General features: G+C 40.4%; 1 protein-coding gene across 1 annotated transcript in view; it reads right to left on the minus strand.

Annotated features, from left to right (window-relative positions):
• The window catches only part of ALDH7A1 (aldehyde dehydrogenase 7 family member A1), a 47675-nt gene that overhangs the window by 15321 nt on the left and 9286 nt on the right, over window positions 1–23068 (minus strand). Inside the window, 8 exon segments of the mRNA XM_072840822.1 lie at window positions 521–615; window positions 1873–1914; window positions 6565–6662; window positions 8005–8082; window positions 11605–11649; window positions 14793–14925; window positions 20299–20422; window positions 20790–20870. Of these exon segments, the coding sequence (XP_072696923.1) occupies window positions 521–615; window positions 1873–1914; window positions 6565–6662; window positions 8005–8082; window positions 11605–11649; window positions 14793–14925; window positions 20299–20422; window positions 20790–20870 (696 nt within the window).

A 23068-nucleotide genomic window follows, 5' to 3' on the forward strand; every position in this document is an offset into this window, starting at 1 on the left:
AATAGAATAAAATAGTTTTTAAAAATTAAAAAATAAAAAAACCATGCCATACCAAGTCTAGATCTAATACCAGACTTACAGGCCCAAAATCAAAATCTTTATAATACTTTACTATTTAAAGTGTTTTTATGAAAAAGCCAAGGCTATCTATCTTTCAGCAAATAATTTTTGAATTCTTCAAACTTTGACCTGATTTTATTCTTTAAGTAACATTGGACTTTGTCTCTATTATTCCAGGTTTAACACTGACAACGGGTCTCATCTCTCAGTCAAACTCCAATCAATTAGCGTGAGTCCACTTTCAGTTTGGGGTGGAGAGTGATGCAGAGTCCCTGGCTGATCAGCACCATCTGCTTCGAGCAAGGAAGAGACTAACAGGAGTACAGATGTGCCAACCACGTCTACAGAATACATTTTTCTAGCTGTACTTCTACACCACTTCCTAACAGTACAACTTGTTACTAAGCAGGGTTTGAAGACAAATTCATGGAATGTCATGCGCCCACGCAGACACACTCACCAGGCGCCTCGCCGTGGTACACCTCTGGCCAGCTGTCCCCACAGCTGCGAAGAGGACTGATGGAACAACTAAGCTGAGGTCCGCATCCTCAAAAGCTTAGAAAAACAAAACAGATACCCATCAGTGTCGCCAAACAGATAAGCTAACTGGTACTAAGTGATGCTGTCAGAAAGCTCAGTCAGAGGAATAGCAGCATTAACCCCATACAAGCATGCTTCACATCAGAAGCCAACTTTCTTTCCAGGAAGGATGGCCTAAGAGCAGAATGATGAGCTCTATGGTCTTTACCCCAAGAAAGAGTCAAATGAGATTAATAATCGTATGTACCTCATGGGATTACTGTAGGAATTAAAGGAAATAACCCATATGAAACAGCTGAGCACAGTATCTGTGAATACCCAGTGCTCACTAAACGCTAATTGTATCTTTAAATCAATGCTCTTTAACTAGAGGAGTTCAACCAAAATAAACCCATCACCACACTTTTTAAATTTCTGATGTACGCCATAAATATACAGGCATTTACACAGGAGGAGAATGATGGCAATATACAAATTACCAAATTTTGCTTTTTTAGCACAAAATTCATGCTTCTATCAAGCCTCATCCTACTGATGTTCATTATCCAAAAAGGGCTGGTAGCCTATTTCCTTTTGCACCCAACAACCAAAAAAGAAAATCAAGTCAACTCCAAGCCTACAGGTAAATGATCAAATGCTTTAAAAGCTCCTTCCCAATATAAAAGCACTCAGCATTTCAGAATGGATAGGCTAACTTTTTTGAAATATAAAGGAATCAGCAGGTCATCTAAGAGTAAGTTATTTAGGGGTGCCTAAGTGGCTCAACCAGTAAGTGTCCTCCTTTGGCTCAGGTCGTGATCCTGGAGTCCTGGGATGGGGTCCTGCATGGGACCCCTGCTCAGCGGGGAGTCTACCTCTCTTGCTCTATCTTTTCCTTCTGCTCCTCCCCCTGCTTGTGCTGTCTTGCTCACTATCACTCTCAAATAAATAAAATCTTTAAAAAAAAAAAAAAAAAAAGCGAGTTATTTACTCCAGAGAAATTTGTGGCCAGTTTTCAGAAAGCAGAAGGAAAAATAAGAAATCATGCCACACTAGGAAGCCTCAGACATGGGCTCTAAGCCCCAGGTAGCATTTCCCAACAGGAACACCTGTCCTTTCTAGTCATCTCTGCCTTCAAACCTTTGTGTCCTGTCTCACAAGTAAATCCTGAAAGCTAAGATTATGTCTTAGACACACACAGCAGAGGAGGGAGGAGTGTCTATGTGAATTCTGTAGGTTCCCTGTGGCTACCAAAACTATTCTGAGCAGAAAACAAATGAAGTGCAGCCTTACCAATAATGGCGTTGTTTCCTCCAAGTTCTAACAAGCTTCTCCCTTTAAAAACACATAAACACACATTAATGCCCATGTCAGTATTTAATGCACATTGCAAGACACAGCCTCAAATCACAGCCCACTTCAATTATTTTAAATTAATTTTATTTTCAGATTCAAAATGTAGCATGAACATTCCATCAATGTCAAACTTCTTGATTTTCATAACTATACCATAGTTATATGGCCCAATGTCCTAATTCTGAAGAAACAGACCAAGATATTTAATGTTAAAGAAACACAGCGTCTTCAACATTTCTTCGAAGGTTAAAAAACCAATATGCACTCACTGTTTATGTACATGCGTGCATGTTGCTAGGGAGAGAAAATGATGAATGGGGCAACATGTAAGCAATTAGGTGAATTTCATTAAAGGATATATAGAAATTCCTTCTGTTAGTCTCACTAACTTTTCTCTCACCATGATGTTATACCTCCTGAAACTCTTTAACTGTGGGAAATTGTGTCACCTGCCAAGACATTAAACATAGAATCACCATATAATCTAGCAATCCACTTCTGGGTACTTAACCAATAGCTAAAAGGTGGAAGCAATCCAAGGTCCATCAATAAATGAACAAATAAACACAATACTATCCATCTCTAAAATGGACGAAGATTCCAACATATGCCACAACCCTTATAACATGCTATGTAAAGTAAGCCAGTCACAAAAGCACAAATCACTACTCACTGATGACACTACTCATTGGAGGTTCTTAGACTAGTCAAATCCACAAAGAAAGAAAGGAGAGGGCAGCCCAGGTGGCTCAGCGGTTTAGCGCCACCTTCAGCCCAGGGTGTGATCCTGGAGACCTGGGATCGAGTCTCACATCGGGCTCCCTGCATGGAGCCTGCTTCTCCCTCTTCCTGTGTCTCTGCCCCCTCTCTCTCTCCTCTCTGTGTTTCTCATGAATAAATAAATAAAACCTTTAAAAAAAAAAAAAAAAGAAAGAAAGAAAGGAGAATATGGTTGCCAAGGGCTGGAGGATGGCAGAAATGGGGAGTTCGTGTTTAATGGGGATAAAATTGGGAAAACAAAAAAGTTCTAGAGAGGGATGATGGTGATGGTTGCACAACAATGAAAATGCAGGGATACCTGGGTGGTTCAGCGGTTGAGCATCTGCCTTTGACTCAGGGCCTGATCCCAGGTCCAAGATCAAGTCCCACATCAGGCTCCTGTGGAGAGCCTGCTTCTCCCTCTGCCTGTGTCTGCCTCTTTCTCTCTCTGTCTCCCATGAATAAATAAATAAAATCTTAAAAAAGAAAAAATGTACTTAATCCCACAGAAGTGTAAACTTAAAATGGTTAAAAGAATAAATTTTGTTACTCTTATATATATATATATATATATATATATATATATATACACACACACATTTCTTTTACCACAACAAAAAAAAGTTAAGAAATTATGTGCTCATTGTAGAAAAAATATATTTTTTATTTTTTATTTATTATTATTTTTTAATTCATTTATGATAGTCACAGAGAGAGAGAGAGGCAGAGACACAGGCAGAGGGAGAAGCAGGCTCCATGCACCGGAGCCCGATGTGGGACTCGATCCCAGGTCACCAGGATCGCACCCTGGGCCAAAGGCAGGCGCCAAACCGCTGCGCCACCCAGGGATCCTGAAAAAAAACATTTTTTAAATCAGAAATTATCAAACAGGCAAAAAGCTACAGCTCATAAGTCACCATGAAATCTCTCCTTATAATTTGATACAGCACCTTCAAATCTCTTTGCTGTTCCTTTATATTTACTTGACATCATAGGAACTAATTTGCTCTTAACACCTTTTCCGTAAGTTAAGAGCTATTAAAAAAAAATCACTCAAAGACAAATCATGAGAGACTCTTGCCTCTAGGAAACAAATTGAGAGTTGTTGAGGGAGGTAGGGGCAGGGAGAGGGTAACTGGGTGATGAACATTAGGGAGGGCATATGATGTGATGAGCACTGGATGTTACATTGTATGTTGGCAAATTGAATTTAAATTAAAAAAAAGTCACTGTATATAACTATTTCAACATGATGATCTATCAAATTTTACTTACCTACTCTCTAGTGTTGGATTTATTGGTTACTGATCATCTATCTACCTCGATTATCTATTTCAGTAGGGCCATAGGGTAGCTCTTGCTATACACCACCAACCTGCATTCCAGGAAAGTTACACAGAGGCTATGAACACCACTCTTATTTTACACACCTTAGCAGAAAGAGCAGAGATTTGTCTCAATTTTATTTTTATTTTTATTTTTTTGTCTCAATTTTAGAGCTTGTGTTTACTTTGGACCTTTTGAATATTTTTCCTTAAATGCCCTTTAAAATCAGCTTCTACATGAATAAATTTTTTTATTTGTGATATCAGGAGAACATGTGACAGCAGGGAGAATATGTTTTCTCTCCAATGCTCTGAAACAGTGAAAGATCCAGGGGACATTATAAGGAGATGGGGCTGTTATTACCAGAAGTCACTGCTACTATCAGTTGTAGTCTTTGCTACTACAGGCATTTAAGCCAGCTTGCTGGCTTCAGCAGAAGAAGCTGCTCTTCTCTTCTCTATGCTAAGAAAAGGAATAGAGCAGCAGATTCTACACCGAACATGGGCTCCTGCTGCCTGGCTTCCAGGGACACACCGCAGAGAAGGGACTTATATATTTCATAACCTTCTAATTCTCTATGTGCACCCTAACTATACTCATAACCACCAACCTTCTCCAAGAACCTGTAACTGAAAGATGGATACGTGTTTCTAAAGACTGTAATCCTGCTACAAAACAGTACTACTTCAGTGAGAATAACAAACTACAGCTTTGAGTAAGAAGGGGAAAAGACAAGGAAGAGATGAACCTGCTTGTGGAGACAGCAGTACTAATGACCTAGAGCACCCTGGCACATGCTTCCTGGGCCAGCTGTGGATCTTCAAAGGAACTATCTATTCACAAACTTTGCCCATTTTTTAATGGGGCTTTTTTTCTGTTGTTGAATTTTTAAGAATTATTTATTCTAGAGACGAATGTCTCCTCAGATAAAGGATCTGCAAATACTTTCTCCCATTCTGTATGTTGTTCTATCTATTTTTTGGTAAGTATTTGTGGAAGCACAAAAATTTTTATTTGATGAACCCTACTGTATCTTTTGTTGCCTGTGTCATATCTAAGACACCACTGCCTAATCCAAGGTCACAAAAACCTATCCCTGTTTTCTTCTATGAGTTTGATAGTTCTGGCTCTTATATTCAGGTCTTCAGAACATTATATTTGGGGTATAGGAGGAAGTAGGGATCTTTTCATACCTATGTCCATAGATTTATCTAGTTGTCCCAGTACCCTTTGTTGAAAAGATGACTCTTTCTCCATTGAAATGTCCTAGCACCCTTACTAAAAATCAAATGACCATGGGACAGCTGGGTGGCTCAGCAGTTGAGTGTAGGCCTTCAGCTCAGGGTGTGACCCTGGAGTCCTAGGATTGAGTCCCACATTGGGCTCCCTGCATGGAGCCTGCTTCTCCCTCTGCCTCTTGGTGTCTCTCATGAATAAATAAATATTTTTTAAAAAATCAAATGACCATAACCATGGATTTATTTCTGGACTCTCACTGTTCTTCCAATGATCTTTGTCCTTATGCCAGGACATTGTCTCAATTACTGAATTTTTGTATTAAGTTGTGACATCAGGAAGTATGGGTCCTCCAAATTTATTCTTTTTGAAAATGTTTTCAGCTGCTTGAGGTCCTTCACATTTCATCTAATTTCTGTGAATTTCTGCAAAGAAGCTAGCTGACATTTTAAAAGGGACTGCAATGAATCCGTAGATTATCTAAGCGGTATTGCTCTTAGGCTATAACAATATTAAGTTTTTCAAAAACTAAAAATGGGATGCTGCCTTCAGCCCAGAGACTGATCCTAGAGACCTGGGATCGAGTCCTATGTCGGGCTCCATGCATGGAGCCTGTTTCTCCCTCTGCCTGTGTCTCTGCCTTTCTCTCTCTGTCTCTCATGAATAAATAAAATCTTAAAAAAAATAAATTAATTAATTAAATAAAATAAATAAAATTAAATAAAACAAACAAATAAATGCATGCAACACCTTTATAGCCAAACAGCTGGAAGATTTAGAAGTCAAGCTTCATCTTATGCTAGGGTTAAACTTCAGCACAAGAACCAAAATTTGACGGTGAATATTATTCCTGAAAACCTCTTTAGTAAGCCATAGAGTGGAGCACACAAAGCTGTGTGCATACAATCCTTGCCAGTTTTACATATATAAAATGTAAAAGGAGATGAGCATATTTAAGCATTCCATTCCATACTCACTCTAGGTCTTATCAATCCCTGGTCCTGCTTAAAGTGTGAGTTTTCTGTTTTTCATTTGTCAAACACTTCTGATAGAAATAAAGAAATGCAATTGAAAGGATTTCACTTTGGTCATTCATGGGGAAAATGGCATCCTTTTCCAAATTATGCTACTAAATTTGCAATCTCCCTATTATTAATAACTATACCTCTCCTTTTTCACTGGGATAGTCAAATAAACAACATGGCTGGTGTATCCGCAGAAAGGATCAAGGGGGAAAAAAAGGCAACTTTTAGATTTCATAGCCACACCTGAGGGAAGGGTGATCCTCATGAGCAAGTCAACACTTACCAAACCTCTCCTGCACCATAAGGGCCACCTGTCTTCCCACTTGCGTGCTCCCAGTGAAGGACAGCAGGTTCACCCGCTCATCTTTGGCCATTGCTGTGCTGCAGGGGAACAATCAGCGTCACCCAAGGCAGAGAAACCCAGCAAGTGGTAGCAGCTACTGGAACATGATTCCTCATCATAGACAAGCACTTAGTCAGAAACAAAAAAAGTCTGTCCCAACAGTGCAAGGGAAGGTCTTCATGAAAATGAACTAGATTTTCAGGACACCTGAGTGGCTCAGTGATCGACTATCTGCCTTTGGCTCAGGTCAGGATCCCAGGATCAAGTCCCATATTAGGCTCCCTACAGGGAGCCTTCTCCCTCTGCCCATGTCTCTGTCTCTCTGTGTCTCTCATGAAAAAATAAATAACATCTTAAGAATAAAAAAAAAAATTTAAAAGCAAAGAAAAAAGAAATGTGGGCTCAGCAGTTTTGCGCCACCTTCAGCCCGGGGCCTGATCCTGGAGACCCGGGATCGAGTCCCACATCAGGCTCTCCGCATGGAGCCTGCTTCTCCCTCTGCCTGTGTCTCCGCCCCTCTCTCTCTGTGTCTCTCATGAATAAATAAATAAAATCTTAAAAAAAAAAAAAAAAGAAATGTCTCAAACAGGCACATCTCTGGAGATGAGTAGATGAATGGCTGGAGATGAGTAGATGAGAAGGGAATGGATGCTAAGTGCTGATGGGTATGAAAGTTCCCTTTTGGTGTAATGAAAATATTCTTGAAACAATAATGGTGATGGTTGCACAACACTATGAATATTCTAAGAACCATTCAACTATACTTTTTTAAGAAGAGAATTTTATGGTATGTGAGTTATGCAGCAATTTTCTAAAAACAATACATTTTTAAAAAGAGGCTGTATTCCCAGAGGTCCCCTTTTTGTTCAGCTGAAGAGCCTAGATAATAGGATGGGGAGCAGAGGGAGACACCAAACTGTAATTCTACTTGCTTTATATATTTATACAGTGGTTTCTTATTTTAGGCTATCAACACCTCATAAAAGTAGCTCTGGACAATTAAAAAGACAATTCTTACTCATCTTCCAACAAAGGCTATGTAGTCATAAAGGCAAAGCCCAATGAAATAAAAAATAATAATGATTAACAAAAACCACTCTCACCTCCTCAGCTATATAGGGTTTCATTATTCTAATAAGTAAGATTCTAGGGGTGCCTGAGTGGCTCAAGTGATTAAAGCATCTGCCTTCAGCTCAGGTCATGATCCCAGGGTCCTGGGATTGAGTCCCACATCAAGCTCCTGCTCAGCAGGAAGCCTGCTTCTCCCTCATGCTCTCCCTATCTCTCTCCTCTCAGATAAATTAATTAAAAAAAAAAAAGATTCTAATCAATCAATCTGGAGTCTTTCAACAGAGAGCTACTCTGGGCCCACTGACCTACCCAATGTCTGCTCCACCACAGGTCAAGGAACAAATAGCACCAGGCAGCTTGTTGTCCTCCAGAACCTTGGCTATTATTCTACAAAGGAAAAAAGCAATTATTAAAAAGGGAACAATTTAATTTCTAAGAGGTTTTTTGTTTGTTTGTTTGTTTGTTTGTTTTTTTAAAACTAGGAATAATTTCCAACCACTTGACTTTCCTTTTTCAATTCTCTCCCCCAACCTCCACTCACCACCCCAAACAGGCAGGCCGGGATTCCAACCTCACATATTAAGAGATAAGATTTCCCAACACTTAAAAGCACAATTATTTCCTTAAAATCTTAAGGAGAAAAATACATGGGGCTCCTGGATGGCTCAGTCAGTTGAGCGTCTAACTCTTGATTTTAGCTCAGCTCATGACTTCAGAGTCGTGAGATACAGCGCTACATCAGGCTCTGCACTGGGTGTAGAGCCTACTTAAGATTCACCTCTCTCTCTCAAAAGAAAAAAAAAAAGAAAAATACTTGCAAAAATAAAAGACACAACACACTGGTCAGGTAGTTCAAGTGTTCATTGTTTTCAAAGATTTTCTGCCAAACTATGAACACCAGGCTGGGTTCAAGATGACAGACTAATCACAGAGCATTTTTTTGGGTCTCTTGCCACAAATCCATTAAAATGAGGGTAAGAAATAAAAAGGAATAAAATCTAGAAAAATGAAGAAAAGGAAAGGTAGTCTCCATCAGCAAATGAGTAGTTTCAACACATCTCTGCAAAGAGACACCAGCCAGGGACGTGGTCAAGGATGAAACAGGAAACTGGCCCCTAAGTTACAGTAGTTGCTGAGCAGCTAGAGCAAAGGGAGCTGGACCTGCCAGCAGAACCTAAGCGTGTTCAAGACCAGTGTCCAAAAAAAAAAAAAAAAAAGAGACCAGTGTCCACTGGCTTTGCACCAAATTCTTTAGTCCACAAATTGATGGTTGCCCAGGTTGGGGATGGGAGGATGGGTAAAATGGGTGAAGGGGAGTGGGAGTACAGGCTTCCAGTTATGGAGCAAGTAAGTGATGAGAATAAAAGGCACAGCGTAAGGAATATAGTCAATGACATTGTAATAGCATTGTATGGTGACAGTCGGGAGCTACACTTGTGGTGAGCACAGCATAATGTACATATTTGTCCAATAATTATTTTATACATTTGAAACTAATGTAACATTACATGTCTACCATACTCAAAAAATTTTTTAAAAATACTGTTGTTTTTTTAAAAAAGAAAAAATTTTATTTAGTCCAGAAGTATCAGCGCCCTCCGGGCTACATCACTGTGGGCAAGCAGAGCTGCTTCTTCAATGTTATCCTATGACTTATGCTACTTGAGTTATAATGATAAATACAGTTCAAGGCCACTTAAATCTGATAGTTGTACAAAACGGCTTCAGTAATTCTGGCTTCTCTGACACAGGGTTCTTTCATTCATTCTGACCTTCCTGAGGCACTTGGACCTAAATAGAGCCAAGGCTCTTTTCATCAATCTTCTAACCCTCTAGCTACTCTAATGCAACTTAAATTTCAAAAAATAATCCAAACCCTAAACACAATTCCATAAAAAAAGATACCATTGCTATATGTAAATTCTCCAACTGTCCCCCAAACACGTCGTTTATAGTGCTGTTCTTTTTTTTCAGGCCATGAAGGATCACATGTGCCACTGTCATGTCTGAGACCAGACGTCAGGCAGTCCAATTTCTCCCAGGGACTCAGGGTATATATACTGTCTGCACAAGGAGATGGATTGTTCTTCAAGGGTGGGAATTTTGCTTTGTGCCTTAGGTTTGCAAAACCCTTTTCCATACTGCATGGAGCTTCTGACTTTGGGTTAGCTCTGTTGTTTTGCTGCCCTAGTTACCTGGTATGTGTTAGAAAGTCAACAGTGCTACACAGACACAACAGGACTTCTGCTAGAAATGACCCCTGAACTGGTTGACTCCACCTAGACCAGGGTAACATCGTGAGGATTATAAATGGGAAGCTCAGGCTTTCTGGTCTTCCCTGAGCACAGGGACTCTGGTAACTTCATGTCCCTTGTGGGTAGCTAAAAGCTCTGCTGATAGAATTGTTCCAAGACATTCCGGTTCCTATGGGTCAGCAGGCTTTTATACCAGGGCAACTGCTACAATTGTCCAAAGCAGATCTCATCTCCCTGCTCTTGCATGAATTGCTACGAAGACATAGAAGAAGAGAAATACTGGATGCTCTCCTCCTCCCAAAATACAACCTTTTCTACATCCTGCTGACTAGAAATAGGTGCAGTGTGTGGCCTGTCGTCATCTACAAATCTGAACATTTAGCTGAATTTAAGAACTGCTGGGCAAGAAGAGGGCACCCTTGGTTAATTCCAGCAAAATCTAGCATCATTTTGCTTATTGTCTTCTGTAATAAAATCAGATAACATTCTCAATTATCTAAAGAACCAGCCATGTTCCCATGTGAACATTTCAAATCCTTCAAACTGTTTAGAACAAATACATAAATAAGCTCAAAGCAGCAATCACTTAGAACATCTGAAACTATTATCAAAGTACATATTTTAAACCAGCTGCTTAATAACAACTGCCAAGTCTGTTCACTATATCGACAGTAACTGTTTTAGGGTTTTTGTTTTTTAAACTGCCTGGGAATCTCATCATTTTTATAGATGTGTTCTGTCTCATGTGTTTTGTAGATTACAGGTGTCGGTAATAACTATAAGTATAATCATAAATTTTAATTATTATAGGTCAATAATTATTTAATTATCCAATTTAATTATCTTGCCTTGGAGGATAAAGTTTCCTCAATAGCACATAGTCCCTTCAAGTAAATACTAACCCACACTACTCTGTTTTAGCCTATGTTGCAATTGCTAAGCCACTGTCCCTAAGTTTCTTAACATTAAGGACCCTCTTCCACAGAGACTCCACATGCTTTCTACTAGCAATTCTTCAGAGAATGTAGATCATGCGACCAATGGAACATCAAGGAAGGTCAGCACACATCCCTGTACATGGAAAGACATCCTCTTTCTATACAGATTCCAAATTCCAATGACACATCAGGAACACAAATTTCATGACCTAAACAGCGTTGTCAAGTTCTCAAAAATGAATTAAAAAAATTCCATAACCAAAAAATGAAATACATTTTAGACATTGCTAGAATCAGTAGAACAGTATAATAAACATTTCCTTCTGTTTTTCCAACCACCTATTAAATGAAAGCAATGAAAGTAGAAATCAAAACCATGAACATGTTCAGCAATTACTAAATACAACCCCTAAACTGCACAATTTCCTTTCCACTGGATTTTTCTTTCCCAGGTGAAATAAAGGTTTATAAGAGCTCAATTTCAACATGTTAATCAATACTAGAATGTTTCCAAAGAGTTCAATGATACGGCTCTGAAAGAACTCCATATACTGTAAAATGATTATCAAAATGTTATTACAATCAAAGGAGAAAGAGGTTATCCAAGTTCCATGCTTAAGTAAATATGACCCTTCCACACAGGATTACAAATCAGTGCCTATCAATCACCCTCTGAGATTATTCAAGACTCAAGAAAAAGAAAGCCACATACTTACTTTGTGACAGCTACACTAATGAGGGAAGTTGTTGGAGCTCCTTTCCTTAAGAGGGTTAAAAAAAAAAAAGGGCAACTTAATTTGGTAGAAATCATAAATACCTTTTCCTGTCAAGAAAAAGCAAAACTCTTTGTGATGAGTTCTGTCCAATTAGACCACAAAACCTAGTAACTGAAATCAAAATCTGTCCTTCTAAAGCTTTGTGTCTGGGACCCAAGGGACTACAAAACTTTGCAAAACATAAAAATGACACCAAACAGGGGAGCCTGGGTGACTCAGTCAGTTAAGTGTCTGCCTTTGTCTCAGGTTATAATCTCAAGGTCCTGGGAGGAGTCCAGCATCCCCTGCATCCCCATATCATCATATCTTTGGGCTCAGTGGGGAGCCTGCTTCTCCCTCTGCCTCTGCCCCTGCTCTAGCTTTCTCTCTCTCTCAAATAAATAAAATCTTAAAAAAAAAAAAAAAAAAGAAAGAAAATTACACTGAACAATTTTGAACCTGCTTCCCAGACTAAACACAGGAACCATTACATTAACCTTTGTCAATTACGGAAATGGAAATCTATCAATGTGAACTTCAGAAGTTCCTCAGAAGGCTCAGAGGGCTGAGAAAAACCATATGACCCATCTTTATGAATTAAAACACTGGAAAGCATGGGGCCCTCTGGCAACATGGTGCCAATCATTCATCTCCCAACGATGCCAGGCTTTTATAGACAGTCTTTGAATATACTCAATTGAACACAACATTACGGTTAAGTGAAGAGCCAGTGGGACAGATGCCAAATGGGCAAAGACAGTTCTCCTGGCTTTCCTGATCTCACTTCCTCCACTCACCATGGAAGCTAAAAACAAGCAAGTGTTTTGTCATCTATGAAATAGACATTTTCCTAATCAACTTCTATTATGCATTTTATGAAGGTGTTAAAGTTGGGATGTCTGGGTGGCTCAGTGGTTGAGCATCTGCATTCAGCCCAGGTCATGATCCCAAGGTCCTGGGATCGAGTCTCACATCAGGCTCCCTAAGGGGAGCCTGCTTCTCCCTCTGCCTATGTCTCTGCCTCTCTCTCTCTCTCTCTCTCTCTCTCTTGCGGTCTCTCATTAATAAATAAATAAAGTCTTAAAAAAAAAAGACGTTAAAATTAATATATTTAACCACAGCCAAGGGCTGCAGAATCAATAACTTGGGAATTCACAATGAAATTTTTATTGAAGGTAGGGGGGAGTCAAATTTCACAAAGAAGGTTGTAACTCTTCCCAAGTTCTTTTTTTCTAACTTTTAAACTGAGTTTTGAATGAAGAGTGTGGCATAAAGAATACACCTGGGTTTTTGTTCCCAGTTTCTTTTCTTTTTTTTTTTTTTAAGACTTTATTTATTTATTCATGAGAGACACAGAGAGAGAGAGCAGAAGCAGGCTCCATGCAGGGAGCCCGACATGGGACTCAATCCCGGGACTCCAGGATCGAGCCCTGGGCCAAAGGCAGGCGCCAAACCGCTGAGCCACCCAGGGATCCCCTTGTTCCCAGTTTCTGAAATAATAGAAACCCCTTGGAATTTCCTGAGGGATAGAAGTGTCTCTGTTATGCTAACAAGGTGACCTGTGCCAGGAGAGTTTGCTTGACTGCTGCAGGATCCGGGCTGGTCACTGATCTCCATAAAAACCAACAGTGTGATTAGAGGGTTGGAACTCCACCTATGTCCCCCCACTCCATCTACTTACCGGGAATGGAGTATGGCTGAGAGTCCAATCACCTGTTCAATGATTTCATCAACTGTGACTTTTTAAGGAAACTCCAATAAAAACTGTACTCAGCAAAGCTGAGTATAGCCTCCTGGTAGGTGGGGTGATATGCCCCAACTAAACTGGGAAAAGGCATAGAAGCTCTGCATCTGGGACCTTCTACCCCTTACCCTATGCGTATCCTTTAAAATAGAACTGTAATCAAGTGCCTGACTGGCTCAGCTGGTAGAGTATAAGACTTTTAAAATAAAACTGTAATCATTAAATAAAGCACTTTCTTGAGTTCTGTGAGTCATTCTAGTGAATTACTCAAACTGAGGCCTCATGGGGACCTCCTAATTGATAGATGGCGGGCCAGAACTGCAGATGTCCTGGTGACCTGGGGATGCTCTTGGCCGACATCTGAAGAGTAAACAACCTTGTGAAGGGTTAAGCCCTTACATCTGCAGAGCCAACACCAACTCTTGCAGTATACCCACTTGGGGTGGAAAGAGCTGGAAACCAGAGTAAGGCCAAGCCTTTGTCAAAAAAAAAAATAAGGCAAAAAAATTAATTATACCAATAGCATAATACGTAGTAACAAAAAATCAGCACTCTACAACTAGCAGTGTGACTTATATGTTCAAACAAGATGAAATCAGAAAGGGAGAGACTCTTAATCATAGGAAACAAACTGAGGGTAGCTGGAGGGGACGGAGTTGGAGGGACGGGGTTAACTGGGTGATGGACATTAAGGAGGGCATGTGATGTAATGGGCACTGGGTGTTATATAAGACTGATGAGGGCAGCCCGGGTGGCTTAGCAGTTTAGCGCCACCTTCAGCTCAGGGTGTGATCCTGGAGACCCAGGATCAAGTCCCGAGTCAGGCTCCCTGCATGGAGCCTGCTTCTCCCTCTGCCTGTGTCTGTGCCTGTCTCTCTCTCTCTCTCTCTCTCATGAATAAATAAAATCTTTTTTTTTTTAATTTTTTTTTTTTAATTTATTTATGATAGTCACAGAGAGAGAGAGAGAGAGAGAGAGGCAGAGACACAGGCAGAGGGAAAAGCAGGCTCCATGCACCGGGAGCCCAATGTGGGATTCGATCCCGGGTCTCCAGGATCGCGCCCTGGGCCAAAGGCAGGCGCCAAACCACTGCGCCACCCAGGGATCCCTAAAATCTTTATTAAAAAAAAAAAGACTGATGAGTCACTGATCTGTACCTCTGAAACTAATAATGCATTGTTAATTAATTCAATTAAAATTAAAAAATAAAGTGTAGGATATTAGAAAACATTTCAATACATTGAAAATACTTTTAGTAAAAAAGAAAGAAAGAAAGAAAGAAAGAAAGAAAGAAAGAAAGAAAGAAAGAAAGAAAGAAAGAAAGAAAGAAAGAAAATACTTTTAGTAATACCTGAAAATGGCTACTTTTATCATCTTAACACTGAGTAAGAAAGGGAGTTCTTACCAAAGGCATACGTTCCCACAGATCATTGCGATGGCATTGTTCCAGCCATACACAGCCACAGGGAAGTTGAACGCAGTGATGATGCCAACCAGGCCCACAGGATTCCACTGCTCAATGAGCGCATGGCCAGGTCCTGAGGACAGGGGAAGGTATGGAACGTGCTTAAACAAGTATCTTAATGCATTTGATGGTAATCATTACAGTCTGACATCATTCATTTTGAGAACAAAGGTGCATCAGGCTAAGTGGGAATCCAGATGTCTTGCATTGGATCATTTTACACAGCTGCTGGATAGTGGTGTATTAATTAGTACACAATGAAGCTGTTATTACTATACTAGGTTATACACTGTCCTGATACCATCACACCTCTGATCCTGCTTGTGATCTGGGCAGCATCAGCACCATCTGGGAGACAAGGAAACTTCAAAGAGGTGAGGAGAGGTGCCCTGGATGATGTGACTGCAAAGGGCACAACACAGGACCTGTGACACCTGTTCTTTTACAATGCCTGTAAAGCCCTTGGCCAACTTCTCCAAAGTGAAGCCAAGATGGCTCATGTGAAGGAAAAAAAGAACAGCTATAAGAATTACATATATGTTAAATGAACTGCACAAGACTTTATATTTATATTGGAAAATGAGAAATACAAAGAAAAATATGTAACTTATATATAAATTTTAAATGTAACGTCACCCACCATCCTACAGGGGTGTATTTTAATTGAAGGCAGCTGGAGCAAGGAAGGTGACCACTCAAACCAAGTTAAAACCACAGACCAGGGCAGCCCGGGTGGCTTAGCAGTTTAGCACCACCTTCAGTCCAGGGCGTGATCCTAGAGACCCAGGATCGAGTCCCACGTCAGCCTCCCCGCATGGAGCCTGTTTCTCCCTCTGTCTGTGTCTCTGCCTCTCTCTCTCTCTCTTTCTCTCTCTGTGTGTCTCTCATGAATAAATAAATAAGGGCAGCCCTGGTGGCGCAGCGGTTTAGTGCCGCCTGCAGCCAAGGGCATGATCCTGGAGACCCTGGATCGAGTCCCACGTCTGCTCTCTGCGTGGAGCCTGCTTCTCCCTCTGCCTGTGTCTCTGCCTCTCTCTCTCTCTCTCTCTGCATCTCTATGAATAAATAAATAAAATCTTAAAAAAAAAAGAATAAATAAATAAAATATTAAAAAAAAGAAAAACCATAGACCACCTGGGAAGGTGGAGCTCCCAGGTGTCCATCTGTCTGTCCACACTCAGGCTGTGGGGACAGGGAACCCATTGGGAGCTACCCCCATTCCCAGGCCCCTGGAGATGATGTGCTGACACAGCCTCTTCCTGGCAGGCCTGCCTCCTCCTCTCCTGCCCTCCCCTTGTTGTCCTCCCCAGGGTGGCCAGCGCAGTTTAATGACCTCTGTCCCTGGCTTACCACTCTGTGGACTCTGGTGTCTGGATCGCTACTGGATCACTACTGTGATGCCCTCAGGACAAAGTCTGAGTTCCTTGCCAGGGCTCCATTTTCACCTTGTGTCTCCCCTCTGCCCTCAAGCTATGCTAAAGCAAGGCAGTTGCCTAAATAAGCGGTGTTTTCCCACCTTAAATCACACAAGCTTCTTCTCGGTGACCAAGCACCTCACCCTCTCCTTCCTTAAGGCCTGACCTTGGATTACTGTCTCCTAGGGGTGTCTCCTGACTGCCTCACAAGGCTGGCTCAGGGTCACCACCCTGCCCTGTGCCCCAAGTACTTACCATACTGTTACTATTGTCCTATTACATGTCTCTCACTTCCCTCCCACTCTAAAACATAATGAATCTTTAAGCTTATAAATTCCTTCAGGACAGCCACCTGGATGACTCAGTGGTTGAGTATCTACCTCTGGCTCAGGTCGTGATCCCGGCATCCTGGGATCGAGTCCCACATTGGGCTCCCTCCAAGGAGCCTGCTTCTCCCTCTGCCTATGTCTCTGCCTCTCTCTGTGCCTCTCATGAATAAATAAATAAAATCTTTAAAAAAAAAATTATCTCCCTCTCCCATCTCCCCACCCCACTCGTATGCATGCTTGTGCTCTCTCAATGAATGAATGAATCAATCTATCAATTAATTAATTCTTTCAGGATGGGGATAATTCCTTACTGATCAAGTACCACCTACTAGTTCTCCTGGCATCTGGTACACAGTAAGCATTTATTATATTAATGAAATCAAAGTTATCCACAAAGGCTCTGCATAAACGAATAACCTACTCTTCTAAAGAATGTGCAAGCAACTGAGACAGATTTTAATTGGTGAGGCAGACATCACAATAGGTGTAATCAAAGAAGTTCCTTGTATGCACACGTACACTTCGCCAAACTGGCAATTTACTTTTTTAACTAGAAAAGCCTATTGAAAATGATCAGTAACATAAAAATAATCTTGAATAATAGGAATCACTATTACATACCTAATTAAGGACATTAACTGTAGTTTAAAAAACAAAAAATCCCAATTCTTTCCTAAAGTAAATGCATCAAATATGCCCTCCCCCCAAAAAAAACAACCCCAAAAACAAAAACAAAAAAACAAAACAAAAAACACAGAACGCCTGGGTGGCTCAGCGACTGAGCGTCTGCCTTTGGCCCAGGGCATGATCCTGGGATCCGGGATTGAGTCCCGCATCAGGCTCCCTGCATGGAGCCCGTTTCTCCCCGTCTCTGCCTCTCTCTCTCTCTCTCTCTCTCTGTCTCTCATGAATAAAATTTTATTATTTTATTTTTATTTATTTTTATTTATTATTTTATTTTTTTATTTTTTATTTTTATTTTTTAAATTTAAATATTTTTTATTTTTAATTATTTTTTATTTTATTTATTTATCTTATTTTTATATTATTTAATTTATTCTTTATTTTTTTTATTTATTTATTTATTTATTTTTATTTATTATAAAATTTTATTATTTGGGATCCCTGGGTGGCGCAGCGGTTTGGTGCCTGCCTTTGGCCCAGGGTGCGATCCTGGAGACCTGGGATCGAATCCCACGTCGGGCTCCTGGTGCATGGGGCCTGCTTCTCCCTCTGCCTGTGTCTCTGCCTCTCTCTCTCTCTCTCTCTCTCTCTCTCTCTCTGTGTGTGTGACTATCATAAATAAAAATAAAATAATAAAATAAAATAATTATTTTATTAAAATTTTATTTCTCATGAAATAAAAATTGTTTAAAAAAAAAACCGGAAAAATGTGATCTTTAAAAAAAAAAAAATTATTCCTTTCCTGGTTATAAATGTAACAGAATCCCAATCATGGAAATTTTAGAAAATAGAGAAAAACAGATTAATAACCATCAATAATTCTGCCACATACAGACAACCACTATTACTGCTTTGGCTGACTTCCACTACTTGGTATTCTTTTTTTTTTTTTAAGATTTTATTTATTTATTCATAGACACAGAGAGAGAGAGGCAGAGACACAGACAGAGGGAGAAGCAGGCTCCATGCAGGGAGCCCGATGTGGGACTCGATCCCGGGTCTCCAGGATCATACCCCAGGCTGCAGGCGGCGCCAAACCGCTGCGCCACCAGGGCTGCCCTACTTGGTACTTTATATGCAGGCATTCAGTCACCTATTTTGCTCCATTAACACTACAAACATTACAAATCATATAAACCCGTATCCTCACTTTTGAAACCTCTGCCAAGTACAAAGTCAGCCCTTGCAACATTAAGTAACAGCAAAAAAAATTGGAAATACCCTACATATTTATCACTTGGGAACTGGCTAAAAAAATTAGTGTCCTGGGGCACTTGCGTGGCTCAGTGGTTGAGTGTCTATCTGCCTTAGACTCAGGTCGTGATCCCAGAGTCCTGGGATGGAGTTCTGCATCAGGCTCCCTGCAGGGAGCCCGCTTCTCCCTCTGCTTAGGTCTCTGCCTCTCTGTGTCTCTCATGAATAAATAAAATCTAAAAAAAAAAAAAAAAAATTAGTGTCCTGACACCCAAAGGCAACTATAAAAAAAAGATGAAGGAAGCCCCTTGCTGAAATAATAAGTGACAGTGTCTTTTTACACATTAAGTAAAAAGAACAGAACATTTAGCTTGCTAATGTTTGTGTTCCTAAAAGACATATTTGCCTGCACAAGACAAAAGTTCTAAAAAAATAAAGAAGAAACCAAGAAACATTCTCTACTTCTATGGGAATACTTAGGGAGTATCCAGGGAGGTAGGAAGGAAACTTTTTTTATCCTTTACCCCTTCATTCCTTTTCAATTTCGTGATACAAATTTATCACCTCTTAAAAACAAAAACATTAAAATAATTTAAAAGTAAATACAACTTTTCTGTAAGTGTGGGTTTAGGAGAAACAAATTTTCCTAAGTATGAGTTTTAATATATGCTAATAGACTACCAAAATGAGCTTAACATTTGTCATATAAAGCATTTAGGTCATTTCAAATGTGTCCTATTGATACTATAAGGAATAGCTTTTTTTTCCCCTTTTGGTTAAATTATTATTTTTTTAAAGATTCCATCCATCTATTCATCAGAGACAGAGAGAGAGGGGCACAGACATAGGCAGAGGGGGAAGCAGGCTCCTCGAGGGAAGCCTGATGTGGGATTCGATCCCGGGACACCAGGACCACGCCCTGAGCGGAAGGCAGAGACACTCCTCTGCTGAGCCACCCAGGGGTGCCAAGGAACAGCTTTACATATAAACCTTTTTCACATTTCAAGAGTATTTACTTGAATTAGATTCTTGAAATTGGTATTAAACATTTCTGGCCCTTTGGATTTATTTTCTGATTGTTATCCTGATGGATTGGTGATACACATTACCAAAAAAGTTCACATAAAAGAGTGGCTATCTCACCAATGGACTTGACAAAACAGAGTTTTATTGTTATTTCTTAAATAAATTATTTATTTTTTAAAAGGTTTTGTTTATTTGAGAGAATCAAAGAGAGAGCACGAGTAGGGTGAGAAGCAGACTCCCCACTGAGCAGAACCTGATGTAGGACTCAATCCCAGGACCCTGAGATCATGACCTGAGTCAAAGGCAGACACTTAACCGACTCAGCCACCCAGGCATCTCCTGGAGTATTATCTTTAAAAATAGAAAAATTTGGGACACCTGGGTGGCTCAGTGGTTGAGTGTCTGCCTTCGGCTCAGGGCGTGATCCTGGAGTCCCAGGATCGAATCCCACATCGGCCTCCCTGCATGGAGCCTGCTTTTCCCTCTGCCTATGTCTGCCTCTTCTCTCTCTAATGAATAAATAAATAAAATCTTTTAAAATAAATAAATAAAAATTAAAAATTAAAAATTAAAAAAAATAGAAAAATTTAAGAAGTACTTTGATCTAAAAAAAAGTACTTTGATCTGACGTTTTTACCTATTTGAATTTATATTCGTTGGTACAGACATGAAAGACATTTTTGTATATTTACATGCTACATGCAGTTGCTCTTCTGCCAACTAATTCACAGCTACAGCATTTTTTTGAGCTCTGCCTAAGAGCACAAAATTCTTAGCTTAACTGACTTCATTGCTTACTTTCAGAAGGCAAGATGGGTCCCCCAATCATCCGTGATAAGCCAACAGCATAATCACAAACATCCACGTACTCTTGAACTTCTCCCACACCTTCCACTAAGATTTTCCCCATCTCCAAAGACACCTAAAAAAGCACAAAAAAACAAGAAGCATTTTTGCAACGCAATTCATATTTTAAATACTAAGTTTATGGGGCAGGGTGGGGACCAAACAGTATTTCATGTTAATTTTGTGAAGGGGTAAATTTCAGAGAGTCTGTTATATTAATTTAAAAACCCAAGATTTAAAAAAAATAAAAAATAAAAAAATAAAAAAAAAACCCAAGATTTGTCTTTACTTTTCCCTGTTCATCTTTCCTCTAAAGAGATGTTTTTTATAAATATTATGACTGTTCTCCTTAAGCATCACAATCTTACAATCTTAAACACAAATGCACAACAAGCCTTATTCCCCACTCAAAGGAACGTGTATTTACTATCGAAATACGTTACCAAATTTCCTAGTATTTGGATCTTCTCCCGCAAAGCATCCCCAATCTGCCTCACTACTTCTCCTCGCTTCGGAGCAGGAACCTAAGAAGAAAATGGAATCTCAATGTCTAATTCAAAGCGTAAACATGTCTGTAACACAACAGTAGACAATCGTGCTCTAAGAGAATTAAGTCCCAGCCCATCAGATGATTTTTTGATCACATCAAGACTGTGATTATAGCACGTCCCTAAAACCAATACCAGAGACCCAGGAAACATCATCCAGATGACAGGTTCTTGGAAAGCAAGGGTCTGTGCCAAAGACAGAGAGAAATTCAGAGAATGAACACAATCTTTGCAAGGACTCTAGAAAAAGCTTAAGATACCTTAAATATCTGTAAACCTTTAAGACTTCCAGTGATGTTTTCTTATGTGTCAAAATGACTGCATGCCCAAATACTAGTCAGCTGATGAAATGGCATTCCATAAGCCATTCAAATTAGGATTTTTTTTTTTTCAAATTATGATTTACTCACTATTTTCTGAGCACCTAGTATGTAACAGGAATAATGCCAGGCACCTGGGCTAAAATAAGGGAAGCATTCATGGAGCTAATAATCTTACTGAATCTTATTCTAAGCGCAATGGGAAGTCTTTAATGGTTTTCAAGGGGAAAATTATTTGCTTTACCTTCCCTCCCCAAAAAAACCTTTTTTAATTAAGTAAGCTTTATGCCAACAAAGTGGGGCTTGAACTCAAGACCCCAAGATCAAGAGTCACATACTCTCCTGAGCGAGCCATGCAGGTGCCCCGCTTTGCCTTTTTAAGATCGCTGTTAGGGGGTACCTGGGTGGCTCAGTGGGTTGATTATCTGAGTCTGACTCCTTTTTTTTTTTTTTTTTTTAAGATTTTATTTATTCATTCGTTAGAGACACACAGAGAGAGGCAGAGACATAGGCAGAGGGAGAAGCAGGCTCCCCCCGGAGAGCCTGATGCAGGACTTGATCCCAGGACTCTGGGATCACAACCTGAGCCAGAGGAAGATGCTCAACCATTGAGCCACCCAGGTGCCCCGGAGTCTCTCAATTCCCACTCAGGTCATGATCTCAGTGGGACTGAGCCCTAAGTCAGGCTCCACACTCAGCACAGAATCTGCTTGTCCCTCTCCCTCTGCTCCCCAACCCCTCTCTTTCTCTCTTTAAATAAAAATTTTAAAAAGAAAAATCAATGTGGGATAGATGGAACAGATACAGGAGGGGAAAAGTAGAAGATCAATTAAGAACACACTCTAGTAGCCTAGGCCAAAGATTATACTAACTTGATAGTAAAACCGGGGGCAGCCTGGGTGGCTCAGCAGTTTAACGCCGCCTTCAGCCCAGGGCCTGATCCTGGAGACCTGGGATCAAGTCCCAGGTCAGGCTCCCTGCATGGAGCCTGCTTCTCTCTCTGCCTCTCTCTCCCCCCTCCCTCCCTCTCTCTCTCTCTCTCTCTGTATCTCCAATAAGTAAATAAAATCTTAAAAAAAAACAAAAACATAAAACTGAAGCAAGGGAGACATAAAGTAGATCCAGGATTATTTAGGAAATAGAACGGACAGGACACACTAATGGAATAGGTGTGGGAAATGAGGGACGTAGAACCATGGATGATGCCCAGATCTCTGGCTTGAACAGCTAGGTAGATGGAAGTACAATTCCCCAGATGAAGAAGACTCAGAAGTATCAAAGGTTGGGACACTTGGGTGGCTCAGTCAGTTGAGTGCCTCTGACTCAGGTCATGGTTCCAGAATCCTGGGATCAATCCCTGCTGAGAGAGGAGTCGGCTTCTCCCTCTCCCTTTACTCCTCCCCCCCAGCTCGTGTTGGCTCACTCTCAAATAAATAAATAAATCTCTAAAAAAAAAATAAGTGTCGGGTTTGTGAAGGTAAACAGTACAGGCTGGGCCACGTGAAGTTTGAGACATGATTCACATATGGAGACATGACTTCCTCAATGTGACCATCACTCCTTCCCTTCCCCCAGCTCTTCCCAATTAACTCTGGCTCTCCTTCAAAGGCACCTAAAAGGACCATTTCCCCCAGGCTGGCCCCAGTACTCCACTGGCTCCTCAGAGTGTGCTATCAAAGCTCTGCTCCAGGGTGGCTTCCCAGAGCCTGACCCAGAACTCAGGGCTCATCCTCACTCTCTTCTTTCCAAATAGATGGTGTTGTGATAGAGCTTTTCTGGAAAGTAACCCGGCATACTGTAACATTTAACCCATTCCTTCTCTTTGACTAGGTAATTCCATTTCTGAATATCAAG

The sequence above is a fragment of the Canis lupus genome, chromosome 10 (assembly GCF_048164855.1).
Source record: "Canis lupus baileyi chromosome 10, mCanLup2.hap1, whole genome shotgun sequence".
Lineage (NCBI taxonomy): Eukaryota > Metazoa > Chordata > Mammalia > Carnivora > Canidae > Canis > Canis lupus.